Source organism: Pelobates fuscus, chromosome 2 (genome assembly GCF_036172605.1).
Source record: "Pelobates fuscus isolate aPelFus1 chromosome 2, aPelFus1.pri, whole genome shotgun sequence".
Lineage (NCBI taxonomy): Eukaryota > Metazoa > Chordata > Amphibia > Anura > Pelobatidae > Pelobates > Pelobates fuscus.
In genome coordinates, this window is record NC_086318.1 from 164,684,887 (window position 1) to 164,701,746 (window position 16,860).

Here is a 16,860-nt window from a genome sequence, read left to right on the forward strand (position 1 = left end):
TTACATTGTCAAGCAATTGTCAATACCCCAAAGAAAAGCACAGTTGATGCTTTCCTATGGAGAGTCCTAGTGTGCTCGCGGCAGGTTCCCCCATCAGCTGATGGCACAGGAGGAATGCGACCCAGCACCGAGGGACATCTGTGCTGGAATCGGGTGAGTTTTTTTTAACCCTTTAATGGACGGTGGTATCGGGGCGGTACAGAGTTAGAGCAACATTATAGTGTTAGGAATACATGTTTGTATTCTTAACACTAAAGTGTTCCTTTAATATTCAGGAATGTGACCGGATGTTTTCTCAAAGAGCATAAGATGGAGTCAAAGCAGATCTTTCCACATCATTAGACACAAAAGTAGAAAAAAAAATGTATGCATTCAGGAAGCCATATTGAAAAACATAATTCAGAGATGACGGAGAGACACCCTTTGTAGGCCTACATGTATTTGCCATGACTTAACATACATTAAGAAGCATGTAAACTTATCCTCAGACAACCTTCCGATGACAGTAATGGATTAGTAGCTCAGTCACAGTTTAGAACAAAAACATGTCTACATCTGTTTAATATTACTGATTTCATATCTAGGTGAAATAAGCTTTTGAGGATTTAAAAACACCATTCCCACGACTGTAAACTCTCAGCTTGGTGTCTGATACCCTCAGCAGGCCATGGCTTTTGACTTAACCAAACTAGCCGCCCAGTGATTCAGTAATGGTCTTCATTTATCGGAGTCTTAAAGCTGCAGTCATTTATAGGCTTTTGGGCTATTTTAAGGACTTCTTTCAATTCTTCTTAGAAAGTGGTTGACTTAATTCCAGGCAATAATGCATTTTTGTTTCTTTTTACTGAAAACTCATGCTGTCATGTTGGCGCAACATACGATAAAGACTCACAGGCAGATTCGATTTTCTCACAGGATCCTTAAACTCTACAGATGCACAAAAATACATTCTCATAAAAAAACACAAAACTGCAGCTTTTTTTCAGTTCTTATGATGATTGAGCAGGACCTTTTTATCAGGACATTGTACTTCTAAATTGCATAATGCTCAGAAACCCAGTAATATCATGGATTTAGACCTCTGTGTTATAAAAGTGCTGCATGTGATCAATCCCTGCAGTAGAGATCTGAATATTTTAAAATTATAGAGTTGTACATGGTTAAAGGAATACTAGAAATGCCAAGAATGCAATTATGTATTCCTGGCACTATAGCCCCTCTGCCAGCCCCCTCCCTCACGCACTTCCCACCCCTGTTTGTTAAAGGGTTAAAAACCCTTTATTTACATACCTTATCCCAGCACTGATGTCCCTTGGTGCTGGGTCACTGCTCCACCTCCTCTGACGGTGCTTAATAAGGAGGCACTAATGCACATACGCATCAAGCACTGCACGCATTAGAATCTCCCCACAAGAAAGCAGTGACTCAATAATTTCCTATAGGGCAAAAATCTGACGCTTGATGTCCTCATGCAGAGCGTGAGGACATCCAGCATCAGATACAGGATCAAAGGTCTGTTTGGATGCAGGAAGGGCGTCCAGTGGCTGTCTCCAAGACTTAAGGCAGACTTAAAGGACCACTCTAGGCACCCAGACCACTTCAGCTTAATGAAGTGGTCTGGGTGCCAGGTCCTTCTAGGGTTAACCCATTTTTTCATAAACATAGCAGTTTCAGAGAAACTGCTATGTTTGTGAATGGGTTAAGCCTTCCCCTATTTCCTCTAGTGGCTGTCTCATTGACAGCCGCTAGAGGCGCTTGCTTGATTCTCACTGTGATTTTCACAGTGAGAGCACGCCAGCGTCCATAGGAAAGCATTATGAATGCTTTCCTATGTGACCGGCTGAATGCGCGCAGCTCTTGCCGCTCGTGCGCATTCAGCCGACGGGGAGGAGGATCGGAGGAGGAGAGCTCCCCGCCCATCGCTGGAAAAAGGTAAGTTTTAAACACTTTCCCCTTTCCAGAGCCGGCGCGGGAGGGGGTCCCTGAGGGTGGGGGCACCCTCAGGGCACTCTCGTGCCAGGAAAACGAGTATGTTTTCCTGGCACTAGAGTGGTCCTTTAATGCAGCAATGTAAACATGCTTCAATGAGCTGAAGTGGTCTGGGTGCCTATAGTGTCCCTTTAAGCTTCTACTTCATTCAGTTACTTCACCCTAGCCCTAACTAGTCTGTGGTATTTTCATTTTTATTTCTGAACATTGTGATTATTAAGCCTTACCACTGCTGAGTATTATATAATTTTTAAAAATGGGACCAGACTGTGTCCATGCAACCCCATATGCAGCAAACAGCAATGCACTCTGTTTTCTGACTACTTTCTATCATGGCCAGCATTAGATTTTTCAGCAATTGGAGCTACAGTAGCTCTTCTGTGTGATTGGACCAGAAGGGCTAGTCTTCGTTCCCCACATGCTTCAACAATGATCCTTGAGTGCCCATGACCTCGATGTCGATTTAGCCTTCTGGCACCGCTTTTGGTAGTTACTAACCACTGCATACAGAACATCCCATGAGACTTGACATTTTGCAGATGCTCTGACTAGTCATCTACTCATTACTATATGGCCCTTGTCAGTCACTCAGGCCTTTTGCCCATTTCACCTGCTTTCAACACAAGCAATGAAATAACTGACTGCTCACTTGCCGCCTAATATGTCCCCCACCTTTACAGGTGTCGGTGTAAAAATATAATCAATGTTTTTTACTTCGCCGGTCAGTGATTTTAATGTTGTGGCCTATCAGTGTACAGACTGGATTATGTTTAGCATAGTGTTTGGTCTGATCTTTGCAAAAGATATTATCCTGTGTGGATTAGTTGTAAGGTATCCTACAAAGCTATAACATCAAAAGGGTTTTAACTAGAGCCTTTCTGCAATTCCATGCAGTCCATGCTTCCCTGACTGTTAAAGGAATAATATAGTCACCGAGACCACTTCATTGAGATGGATGCTGGGTGTAGTGCTTCTGGGCCCTTAACCCTACAATGTAAAACATTATGTCTGGGTGTCCTCCTGTTATAATGTGATAATGTGATAATGTTATAATGTTGATTTGTAGTTCAGATCGCTTAGTGGTGTCGGTGGCTGATCTGTTGCATACCTTTTTGATAAGGAGGTCTTTTTCAGTATGGTGATGTATCTAAAATGGCAGGCTCACAGTGCCACATTTTGCAAAACATTTATAGGTGCTCGGAGTGTCCCTTTAAGTCCACCTGTAGTGACAGTCAGTTTGACAGCCACCAGAGGCACTTCCGCTGCACTGACGGAATAAAACTCAGTCACGTGACACAGAAGCCCAATAGAAAAGCATTGATTCAAGTGCTGAACACTATAGCATTGGGTATTGGGTATTCCTCGTGCTATAGTGTTCCTTTGAGAAATCTGGCTTGGCTGTATATTGTCTGAGGCTTCCAAGTATTACAATGATATGTGATACATTTCTATAATAACAAAAACCAGAGAAATAGGTGCGCGATAATTTAAAGTGCAAAATTATTTACCAGCAATCAGTGCAAATGTACAGTGAAATAACAGATTGCAATGTTTCGTGTAGAAAACACTCTTATTCACATATATAACAATCTGTGTCAGTAATCAACTCTTTAGTGCAGAAATGTCCAAATGTGCAAACTTCAAAAACCACTTAAAGTGATATTGTGCATAAAAATTGCGACTTACGCTAGCAGCTAATGTTCAGATAAATCTCTGCAAACTCCGCCTCCTGGAAGTATCCCGACCGCGAATACAACTGCATTAGGAACGTGCACGAACACTTTTTTGCCGGCCGGCAACTGCACGCGTCCATAAACAGGATCGTTTTGCCAGAAGGGACCCGGGTGATATCTAATTCATTTTAATCTGTCTTCAATAAAGGCTGTTCACTTAATTTCACTGGCCAGAGTGGAAGTCTTTTTACTTGGGCTATCTAAGTTAGAGCAGACTCATCTGCTCTATGTTTGTAAGTGTATTTCTTATCTCACCCAGAATTTTTGCTATTTGTATTTTACAGTATTACACTATATATGCTTTTTGTTCCTTTTATGTTCCTATATTTGGAGATGAGATTTATCTGAACATTAGCTGCTAGCGTAAGTCGCAATTTTTATGCACAATATCACTTTAAGTGGATTTTGAAGTTTGCACATTTGGACATTTCTGCACTAAAGAGTTGATTACTGACACAGATTGTTATATATGTGAATAAGAGTGTTTTCTACACGAAACATTGCAATCTATGTTATTTCACTGTACATTTGCACGGATTGCTGCTAAATAATTGTGCAATTTAAATTATAGCGCACCTATTTTTCTAGTTTTTGTTACTATTTGAGTTTTTGGGGGCTAACACACTGTATAGGTGCTGCTTCGTTTTAAGATATTTAATTTATTTATTTTTTAGAACTGTTATTCTCAATTGAAAGCGCATTTTTTCACTTGTTTTACTGTGTTTATACATTTCTATAAGTAAAGATTTCCTTTTTCTAGGTCTTCCAGTATTGAAACATGTGTTGACTCCGCGTGTGAAGGCCACCCATGTTGCAATTGACGCGATGCAGAACCACCTTGATGCTGTCTACGATGTCACGGTAGCATATGAAAGAACTACAAACCAAGAAGGACAAAGGAAAGAGGCTCCGTCAATGACAGGTATTCCATATATATATATATATATTTCTAGTCAATAAATGCTTGCAGGTATGTGTCAACAGTTCTGAGCTAGACAAGTTCTATTTTATTTGCTATAAATCCTTTGGTTGAAGCTGTTAAAACTTGGATTGATCTCAAGTAAGATGTAATGCGCTGCGTGTCGGTGCCAAATACCATCCCAAGCGTGCAATTTATATTGTCACACAACTGTCTTATATCCTTATCATGTAAATTTATTAGTGCTATTAAACTGCTTTATAAAAATGCAGCCTTTGGAAATCTTTTTTCAGTTCGTAATATATACTTAGTGATGGTTACCACATTACGCTTTTGTTTAGGGGAGCTGGATACCTTTGGCAAGGCTTGGATCCAGGGGAACTCCTGGGGCAAACAGTCATTCAGCCATGTCCATGAATCTGCCACGTTTTGGTCACTGGGGTTAATCTTGATTATTATTTTTTTAACCCTCAAGGGCTAAATAATTGTATTGTTTTATTTTTTTTCAATTTATTTTACATTTTGTGATTTCGATAGCTGGTGTGGGTAGCAGTGGGAAATTCAGACATTTAGTGTTAGGATAGTTAGGGGTTAAAAAAAAAAGTTTAAACAAAGCAAAATTTTTTTTTAAGGTAGTTTAGGTGTTAAAGTTCAATCTGAAAATGCTTAGAACCGAGGAGGATTATAAAATTTTAACGGCCAATTCCAAGACTACAGCACCTCAGTGAGTGACACAGGTGACTGTGAATATGTGCCTGAGCTAGAAACAAGCACTGATTTCCCTGACGCTACCCAAAACGCATATGACTAGATTCCCCATTCCAATGATTTTACCCCCTGAAATCCCTATCTTTTCTGCACCTCCAGGCATACAGACTGGCATGACCAGATATGGCCCAATCCCTATGATAAGCAGTTTCTTACCCAGAACCGTGAATCATTTACTGCCAGGAAAGTAGCATGGTACCACACCAGTTTGACTGAATTAAAACAATATTAACGGGGATCATAAGGAATTATCTATTATTAGCTTGTATTGGAAAAATAATCCTATTTGCTATACCCCAATTGTTTCACAAACTATGAAGAGATGCAGATATGAAACATGACTCCATTTTATACATTTTAACGATAGCAGCGTGTGCTTACAAAGAACTAATCCAAAGTTTTAGTATTATTTATAAAGCGCCAACAAATTCTGTAGCGCTGTGCAATAGGTGGACTAACAGAGATGTATTTGCAACAAGACAATTTGGACACACAGGAACAGCGAGTGTTGAGCTCCATTATATACATCTATGAAAATGCTCTCTTAATAAGCTGATATTCTCATGCCTCTTATATGGCACTTTAACTCCCAGATTGAGCAGTGAGACTGTAGGACAGGCATGTCAAACTCAAAGGCTAAGACAGGCCAAATAAACACGTTTACTCGGCCTATCACAGTGGGCTGGCCTATCACAGTGGGCTAATTCTCCCACCCATGTAGCTGGCAATACCCTTGACCTAATCTTCACTTATGCATGTACAGTATCTAATATCTGCAACACTCCATTTCCTCTCTCTGATCACCACCTCTTATCATTTGCTCTCATGTACCCCCTCAGCCTAACCCCCCTCAACTCAGGAGGGACCTTAATTCTCTTGATCTCCAGCAGTTATCGGCTGATATTGATTCACAACTGCTGTCCATCCCTTCCCTCCCCTGTCCTTCTGGCCATCTCCACATATAACACTACCCTCACCTCTGCCTTGAACGCTGCAGCACCACTCCAAACAAGCACCTCGAGGAGGACCCGCCCCCAACCGTGGCATACTAAATCAACACACTACCTTCAAAGATGCTCCCGTTGTGCTGAACGCTCCTGGAGGAAGTCTCGCACCCAGTCAGACTTTATCCATTATAGATTCATAGTGCGTTCATACAGCGCAGCCCTTGCCAAACAGTCCTACTTTTCCTCTCTCATTAGTTCATGCTCCCGCAATCCCAGGCGTCTCTTTGACACCTTTAATTCTCTTCGCCCTGCTGTGGCTTATCAAAATGCCTGTTCTAGCCTACGTCCCCCCAAGTTAAACCAAAATAGAAGTAAATAAAGTATATACAATAGTAACGAGTCACAGAGTCTCCATAGTATTAAAAACTCCTAAGATGCTGGACATAAATTAACTTGGCATCGGTAGGTCCCCAAAGAGGTGAGCGGAGGGTAAGAGACCGACGCCAGTAATGTGTCAACGTGTGTCCAGAGCCCCTGACGTGCGCGTTTCACCAGTGAAGCTCATCAGAGGGGATCCGTATCTCTTTTGAAGTAAAACATGTTTGTTTTTTGTTTTTGTTTTTAAAGACTAGGTCATATATAGCCAAGAATGCGCTCTTCCTCTAATAAACTCTTTACACTTCAGTTTTGTTTTTCCTTTATATAACTAAAATCTTGAAAAAAACTGCTTATTCACTTTGAAAGGCTGTGAGATATATGTATGCATATATAATTTTAATGCCTAGTATTTATAAAGCACTAGCATATTCTGCAGTGCTGTCCAATTAGGAAAAAAGACAGTACAACATATACAACCAAAACAAAGGTAAAGAGTGCCCTGCCCATGATTAGAGATTTAGCCATTCAAGCCATTTAAGATTCTAGTTTGTTATAAAGCCCATGAGCTTACGATCAACCCCCCTTCCCCCCCCAAAAAAAATTATATCGGGAGCCTGTTTGTACTACTTCCTGTGGGTGGTGTTTTGTTTGTTTTTTGTTGTTTTTTTATTTTTTTATTTAGTGTTTTTGGCTTTGTGTTTATATTTTGCAAATAAAAGGTATAGCACAGTAATATTCTTTCTTATATAAGATGTGAAGATTGTTTTGTAAATGAGGCTATGTAATCTAACATGATATAAGCTTTTTGATTGCACACGTTCTTCTATATCCCATGTTAAACACAAAGCCTCAAGCTCCCTTTTTTTCCCCCTTTTATTTAAGACTGCTCTAATAACCGCTCCGGTTAATCACAGAATAAATCTCTGCACCCCTCCCCAGGCAAAACGAAAATAAAGAGGCTGTAACAAGCCGTGCCTCTCAAAAAGTTAAACATTTTATTCTTTTATTAGATATATGTAAAAACATCACACCAAAACATTAATTTTTTTTCTCATACTTTAGAAGATGAATGTTGGACAATCTCTGAAACTTTTTTTAAAGCAACTGTGTGGTTGTGACTAAATGCTATGCCCTGTGCTGGCTACATTGAAACGTAATTTTCTTAGTCTTAATTGCGTAATCCCAATGGGAATCCTACTGATGCAAGATTACGTGCCTAGATCTATCACTGGTCTCCAGAGTCTTCGTAGACAGAACCCAGCTGTGTTTACCCAGTGCCAGCCATGTACATACAGTGCTTTTGTTCCTGATTGTAGCGATGTGCTGCATCCTCATTTATATTAGTAACATGAAACAGGAATAGGAGTTTCACAATTTTTACCCATAGCAAATCATAAGCTTTACGTGAATAGGATCGGCTAGACTGTTGTTACCGAGTGCTACCCTAATTAATCATAGCTCATTTGTGCTCTGCACTCAAAAAGAATCTGCTAATAGCAAAGATTGCAAAGTGCCTTTGCTAATTCATTTCAAGTGGTGGAAATTGTTATATTCTTTTAGCGTTACATTACATTTTCATATATCAGTGAGCGCCTGTGTATTTATAAGTATAATACCCATGTGATAGCTGGAACTGTCAGATAGGAACTTTCATGTTCTTTTCCACCCACAGGGACCATATTCGCTAGACTCATGCATGAATAGGCAACCTTCGACACTCCAGATGTTGTGGACTTTATCTCCCCTGATGCTTTGCCACTGTTATGGTTCTTACAGCATTATGGGAGATAAAGTCCACAACATCTGGAGTACCAAAGGTTGCCTACTACTGAGTATAGGTTTGTTGAGGATGGTGCATTAAGCCTGTCTGCCTAGTAGCTTTAATCTAGCATATCCCGTAGACCTTCTACAGTGCCCTGATTTTGGCACCCTTGGTTAATACGCGCAAAGAATTCTTTGAAAATTTGTCTCTATTGTTTAATATTTTGATTTAAAAAAAAAAACAAACAAACAAAAAAGCCCCAAAATACTCTGCTTTCATGGAGAGCATATATTTTTTGGTGGAGATAAACCTGTGTTGTGTGTTCAATTGTTTAACCCATTAAGGACGGCGGGCGTTCTATGCCGTCCTTAAGGAGCCGAGCCTAAACGCTGGCGGGCGGCATAGAACGTCTCTGCCGTCCACCCATCTTACCCGATCCGTCAGTTTGGAGTAAAGAGTTGAGAGTAGTCAAAATCCGTTCCGTGTCCAGGGAGTAAAGAGTTTAGCAAGGTTGGTTTGGTGGTTCAGAGGTTCAGTACTCAGCTTGGTAACACACGGTGCTCAGACGGCACTTGGTAACAAAACTAAATAACTTTGACTGAGCACTTGAGATTACCTACAGCTTTCATTTAACACCGTAATCATGACATTCTGTAGTTGATACACACCATTACTTACAATGATAAAATAAATATATTTTATTAAAGGGACACTGCACTGTCCAAATACAAAAATAAATAACACTGTTTAGTAGATATATCCCCTGTGAAATTCTGCATGCATTTAATTATATAAAAAAAATGGTTCTCATCTGCTGCCCTTGCAAGCTCTCCCCATCTAACCCCACCCAGACTTTCTGTGACTGTCCAATCACAGACTTCCTAATGCAGCTCCATGAGAAGTCTTTGCAAGAGGTAATTGCCATCTCTTGAGTTCAGCTCCACTGATCTAACAAAACCAGGAAGTTACAGGACTGTAACTTGTAAACCATGTGAGTGTAACAAGATAAATTTATAAAAGTGCTAATTTCTATTAAAGAAAAAAAAAGTTGCACTCTTTACACATAAAGCACTTAAAGCCCTCTCCCTCCCACCCCCCATCCCAAGTTGCTGAAGGGGTTAAAACCCCTTCAGTGACTTACCTTTATCCAGCGCCGATTTCCCTCGGCGCTGGTTCAGGGTCCACCCACGCTCCTCCCGGAGTGTCCCTTTAGGCATGCTGAAGTGGTTAATGGGTCTGGAGTGTGATTTTTAACTCTGATTTATCCTCATTTGATGCTCACGAACAGCTTCTATATGGATGAGGAAACTACTGATTTCTCAGTCGTGGCCAAAGAAATGGGGACCAAAAGTTCCTTTCTCCTTTAATCATGTGAGGTGGCAAATAGTTATTGAAGGTTCACATTAGCAGCACGTGGCTTTTAACAATAAATGATTCGATGGGATGGTCCTAAATTGCTCTTCCAATCCCTGTCCTGTATACATTTCCAATGTTGGTATGGCACCATAACCATCTTTAAACTCTACTATAAAGAAAGAAAATGGTGAACATGTTTGGGTTTCATATCTATTTAGAAAATAAAATCATGATTTTGTAATAACGAAGACATATTGTCCAAGGGGTGTAATTTTATTTTTGGAAGACTATTTTAGACAAACTTGTCCTCTGGAATTGTGCAGTGGATAACAGACACTAGATAATATGGCAATCTGTTTTGTGACATTGTGTGAATAAAATGGTTTTGTTATGATGAGAAATTGAGTAGGATTGGTTTTGTCTGTATAATGTGCAGAAACGGGTTCAGAGCTTTGTGCTCACGCACTGATAGAAATGTATACATTTGTTTTATCTCCCTTAACTGCATTTCTTTAAACACATACTAGTTTATTCTAGTTTTGCCTTGTGAGATCTAGAGAATGAAAACATTGTCAGGGTTATTAACTTAGATTTCAAGGTGAATTTCACATTCAGGGTAAAGAAAGATAGCTGCAATGAAAAAATTTACTATTTTGCCTTTAAAGGAACACTATAGCGTTAGATATACAAATATGTTTTCCTAACGCTATAGAGCGACTAGGGCCCAGTTCCGTGGCGAATAAATCCCTCGGCACTGGTGACCTCTCCTCCTCCATCGACGTCTGCTCCCGAGTGGCGCGCATTCAAACCTGCCCATAGGAAAACATTACTCAATGCTTTCCTATGTGGATCTTTTTTGACGCTGGAGGTCTGTGAGGAGGTCCAGCGTCAAATAAATGTGATTTACTCAGTGTAAATCGTGGAAGCGACCTCTAGTGGTTGTCAGGGAGACAGCCACTAGAGGCTGGATTAACCCTGCAGTGTAAACATAGCAGTTTCTCTGAAACTGCTATGTGTCAGCTGCAGGGTTAAAACTAGGGGGATCTGGCACTCAAACCACTTCATTGAGGTTAAGTGGTTTGGGTGCCTATAGTGGTCCTTTAAATTCGACATTCATTTAGAATTCTCCACTTTAGTCAATAACCCTTTATGTGTCAAATAACTTTTAAAGTAAAAGTAAGTAGTTGTTTCCCTGTCTCGCCTACCTCCCTTCAGAGATGTAAAAAGAGGGGTATGAGAGGCAGAGGCAAGGAAAGTATGGTCAGGAGGTGGTGCCAGCTCCACCGAGGGCTTGTACCCGCTAATAAATTTATAGAAAGAACAGAAGGAGTCTCCCCTAGGGGAGATCTGCTGCTGTCAAATTGTAGAATAAAACAACTTATATAGAAAGCTAACCCGCTAGTCCTAGAAGGTGTGGCAAATATATAGGAGGGACAAAATTAATAAGAAGCAGGAGTATATGCTTCTCATTAGCTTAACAGGTGTCCTTTGTAGAAAAATACGGTATATAAAATAAAAAAATGTCTTTATTAGGTCCTTTTAAAATAAAGTAAACAAAGGAGTACTGTATTGAATCTCCCCCAATTATGGCTAATGATATGAAACAATAGTGATACTTCACTTATTATATATTGAAGCCATGAGCAGGGGGGGATCCCTTTAAATCTATAGGTTTAGGCAAGAGCCTGCGCAGGATAGAGTGATGCTTGGATCCAATATGTAGATATAGAGATGTGTTGCACCTAAATCACTCTGGTGACATAGGTGTATATTTCACATAAATCAGCATTAACTCTTAAATATAGGCTTCTATCCAGGAGAGATTAGCTTGAAAAGAAATTCTCTAAGCTAGTCCCTGATTCTCCTGTAACACCTTCAAGGGTGTTCTGTGCTAAGCCTAACTAATGCGGTTTTTAAATGCTTAAAAAGCAGATTTGTTTAAAAGGAAACCGTTTTTTTCCCCTCTCTGAAGAATGCACAAGAGTTCTTCACTAAACTAAGAATTGTGGAGAACTAACCAGGTATACTGCATGTTTTTGACCACAATAGAAGCGTTGAACAATCTTTCAAATTGTGGTGGTTTGTTCTAACATTTTCACTTTCAATATCCATTCCTACATAACTGTTTTCAGTGAATAACCATGTTGGAGTGAAGGTCACAGATAGCATTCTGATATTTAATGCCTCAAATCTGGCAGAACTGTCCCTATTGGAGACTAGCTTCTCTGAGACTTCAGAGAATGTCCCTAAAGATTACTGAAAATCATACACTACATCCCCATATTAAATGACTGGCGTTAGCATTTGTTGCACAATCTGCTTCCTTATCGCGGGGCTTAGGCAGGATTTGTTTCTGTATAGGGCACCTATTTTTGGATAAAGTTTTGATGAGAGTTTTTCAATGTGGAGGCCAAAAGATAGATTGGGGTCTAGCAACATACTTAGATTTCTAAAAGAGTGAACTGCAGTCAGTGTACTATTTGATTTTGTTTTGATGCATAGCTCTGAATTTTTTAATTTAAGTAATTTAGGTACCGTTCCAAAGATCATTGTGACAGTTTTGTCCGTGTTTAGGTAAAGTTTGTTATCCACAATCCACTTTTCTACCTCTGCAAACTGGTTTTGGAGCACATCCTCAAGCTGCTGTAAATTTAGTTTGCGTAGATTACTGTGTTGTATGTGTACATGTGTACAGTTGAGGCTTTGCAGATGTTAGGTAGATTATTCATGAATAATGTTACTAGTAGGGAGCAGAGTATGGAGCGTTGGGGAACACCACATGTGCGGTCAGAAATGGACACATATTGCAATCACTCTGATGCATATGGCTAAAACCAGGTTAGCGGATAGTTGCCAATACCTGAGTTTTTAAGTTTTTGCAATAGAATGACATGGTCTACCGTGTCAAAGGCTTTGGCAAGATCAAAGAAAATAGCTCCGGTTGGTTCTCCTTGTTCCATGCCATTTTGGTTGTCGTTGCAAACTTTTAAGAGGGCAGTTGTAGTTGAGTGATTTGGACGAAAGCGTGATTGATCAGAGGTCAGATAGTTGGATTGTTGCACTAGTTTTTCATTTTTAGATTATTATGGTGTTTATTAATGACACTAACAGACACAAGTCTTAAATTTAATATCTCTACATAAGGTCTTTGTAAATTTAGCTGTGCCTGATCTGCATTTGTAATCGCTTTTGAGATTGCTTGTCATTCATTAGCTTAGCTATCAATGCAGTGGCACAACCAAGCAAGTAATTATTAAAGGCATTTGCTTTTAATGCAGGGTTGTCTTGTCCATTTTGACAGCGGAGGGTTGGGAGTGGATTGTGGTGGTTTGTATGTTACTTTTGATTTTACAGAAGTTTCTTGGGTTTGATATGTTACCTTTTACCTTTTCATTGAAATATTGGGCCTTAGCCATTTTTGTTTGTTTTGTGCATGCACTTCGCTTTTGTCTGTATGCACAGTGATTTTTCATGACACTTGAACTTTGACCACAAAAAAAATATCTCTAAACTGGTACATTTGAATGAGGTCAGACCTCCGATAAGTTACAGCAACTGAGCAGGTGTTTAACCCCTTAAGGACACATGACATGTGTGACATGTCATGATTCCCTTTTATTCCAGAAGTTTAAAAAAAGAGAGATAGTAGGCGCTCGCTATAGTGATCAGGCAGCAGTATACAGAACAAGGATTCCCCAACCTTGTGAGTGAATAATAGAAAGAAGGAGGGCGTATACCGCGCCTATTTGTTTAAATTAAAATATACAGAAAATACATACATATGTTCTTGGATTTTCCAATAAATCGTGACCTCAAAAAAAATTAAGACAAAAAATAATAGTGCAATACAGCAAATTTTATCTTAAAAATAAGTGATTAGTAACTATGTACAGTCCACTCACATGGAGATGAGCTATAACAGAGCTCTACTGTGAAGCGCTTGGACTGTACAATCCCCGTCTTTGGATTTGTAGTAGTTGCCACAGATGTTCTCAATATGCCATGTGCGTAGTTGGTATAAAAAACAGAAAGATAACAGCAATATGGTGAAGTAAGTACCGATGGTATAATAGATAATAAATGGTATTGTACTTACACTTTCCAGAGCATGTGACCTGCTCTGGTGTAAACAGCTTGGGTGGTATGATCCCCACCAAGGATATACAGGATACCAGGAAATGAAGATAGTAAGTCTAAAAAGTAACTTAGAAGTATACTTTAATATATATAAACAAAACAATGGTTAATAAAATGTAAATATAAAATATAGTCCCACTTAAGTGAAGTGGGACTATATTTTATATTTACATTTTATTAACCATTGTTTTGTTTATATATATTAAAGTATACTTCTAAGTTACTTTTTAGACTTACTATCTTCATTTCCTGGTATCCTGTATATCCTTGGTGGGGATCATACCACCCAAGCTGTTTACACCAGAGCAGGTCACATGCTCTGGAAAGTGTAAGTACAATACCATTTATTATCTATTATACCATCGGTACTTACTTCACCATATTGCTGTTATCTTTCTGTTTTTTATACCAACTACGCACATGGCATATTGAGAACATCTGTGGCAACTACTACAAATCCAAAGACGGGGATTGTACCGTCCAAGCGCTTCACAGTAGAGCTCTGTTATAGCTCATCTCCATGTGAGTGGACTGTACATAGTTACTAATCACTTATTTTTAAGATAAAATTTGCTGTATTGCACTATTATTTTTTGTCTTAATTTTTTTTGAGGTCACGATTTATTGGAAAATCCAAGAACATATGTATGTATTTTCTGTATATTTTAATTTAAACAAATAGGCGCGGTATACGCCCTCCTTCTTTCTATTATTCCAGAAGTTTGGTCCTTAAGGGGTTAATAATTTGTTTTCCAATTTGAGGTGTGTGCTTGTGGGGGTAGTGATGTGAACATGATCGGAGTGAGAAAAGGGTTACCAAGAATATGAGGTAGAGGTATGTATAGGAGGGGTGGAGATGAAAAGTTGAAAAAATGATTTATTCAATACAAATACTAGTAAATAATATATGGCATTGATTTGGAATATGAAAGTGGAAGTTTTTGTTCCTTCTAACTAAATGCATTGGAATTCAGGCATTGGTGATGGCTTGTCAATGTTGTTTTTTTCTATATGAAAACTCAACCGCAATCTTTGCTTTCACTAAATTGTATGACTTTCTCCTGTAAAATATACATTAATGTATTTTTTTTTTCTGCCAGAGTTTTTGTGCAAGGAATGCCCAAGGATTCATATTGTTTTTGAACGCGTTGATGTAAAAGATATTCCGAAAGAACAGATATTCATGAGACGATGGCTTCATGAACGTTTTGAAATTAAGGATAAGTATGTTTTAGTTTTTTTGTTATCATTGGTATTTTTAATTTCATTCATCATTCAGATGGATTAAAGGGACATGCCTACTTCCTACTTAGCTTATGATTCAAAATACTCCACTTTCCCTGCATGTTTTGTCTGTGAGCCCGCATACAGGGAAACTCTGCTACCTTCTTCCTGTCCTAACTAGTACAGGAACTCACAGCTTTGTACAAGAGAGACAGTATTGTACTTCTAAATGTGCACTTTTTAAAAAGAAATATTTATTTTTTGTTGCTTAAAGCTTTGCGAATGGTCTCTCCCGAATGGAGCTAACACGTATTTTACTCACCAATTCTCCCATGTCACTGTGGGAAGCATTCAGTACCTCCATGCAGAGTGTGGAGAGGCTGAACATAGATACTTCACGGATATAGAAGGCATCTCTGGTGGCCATCTGAGTGACTGCCACTAGAGGTGTTATTAGGTAGCAATGTAAACAAAAAAAGCCTGCATGGACAGTCTATAGACACCAGATTCACTACATTAAGCTTTAGTGGTTCTGCTGAATATAGTGTCCATTTACATTTGTACAAATGTGTTGTTTTTTTTTTTTTTTTTTTTTTTTTTACTGCAATTATTTCAGATTTAGGACACTGGGTGTGTGCATTTACATATGCTGTTATTTATGTGTGTGTATATATTTATATATAGTGTGTTTGTATATGTTTAGATATATGTATATTATTATTATTATATATATTTATTTATTTTTACTAGATTGCTATCAGAATTTTACGAAGCCACAGACCCGGAAAAAAGGAACAAGTTTCCTGGAGAAGGAAAACCTGCCAAGCTCAGTTTGAAGAGAACCGTGCCTTCCTTATTACTCTTAACTGGAGTGACAGCAGGCATGCTTTATACTGAAACAGGAAGAAAGATTTATATAAACACGTGGATTTACGGGACATTAATTGGTTGCCTGTGGGTTAGCATCAAATCCTAACTAAACTGTTCATTTCAAATTTGCTGCATATTATACCAAAACATTTTTTTTTCTTTTCTAATTAAAAATGTGTAAATACTGCCTTACTTGTGATTACATTAGATGAAATTGAATATATGACTGATGCAGGACTTATTAGTCAAGGAATCAAGCACTGTTGAATTTGCTAGCAATTTCACACCTAGAAAGGTGACTTTACACACACCCCCCAACAGAAATAAAAGTACAAACCTTTTTCATTACATAAGTTGCATATACACATTTATTTTAATCCCTTTAACCCCTTAAGGACCAAACTTCTGGAATAAAAGGGATTCATGACGTGTCACACACGTCATGTGTCCTTAAGGGGTTAAGGACAGGGCCTGCTCTACCGGTAGTCAGAAGGGTAAACTACATTTATTTAATTGTGCCTTTTTCTTTGTTTACCCCTCTCTCCTTTTACATCTCAAAACGTGTTTTGATTTCACATGCCAAGAATTATAAAACATTGATTAACATCTTACCAGAGTCAGGAAAAATGCATCCAATTAATTGGATCTGTGGTGCTAAATCACACATGTAAGTAATGCATGTCTGTTGGTTTCTGACTTTTTTTTTTTGTTTGTTTTTTTTTTTGCATGTTTAATGTTATATATTATTCTTAATCAAGATGCTTTGATTTCTCTTTT

The 16,860-nt window shown here is 38.7% G+C and overlaps 1 protein-coding gene across 1 annotated transcript in view; it reads left to right on the plus strand.

Annotated features, from left to right (window-relative positions):
* AGPAT5 (1-acylglycerol-3-phosphate O-acyltransferase 5) overlaps positions 1–16,463 on the plus strand; it is a 64,375-nt gene extending 47,912 nt beyond the window's left edge. Inside the window, exons 6-8 of the mRNA XM_063441120.1 lie at positions 4,483–4,644; positions 15,090–15,213; positions 15,964–16,463. Of these exons, the coding sequence (XP_063297190.1) occupies positions 4,483–4,644; positions 15,090–15,213; positions 15,964–16,189 (512 nt within the window). The 3' untranslated portion in view covers positions 16,190–16,463. The remainder of the gene's footprint in view (positions 1–4,482; positions 4,645–15,089; positions 15,214–15,963) is intronic.
* The last annotated feature ends 397 nt before the right edge of the window (positions 16,464–16,860 follow it).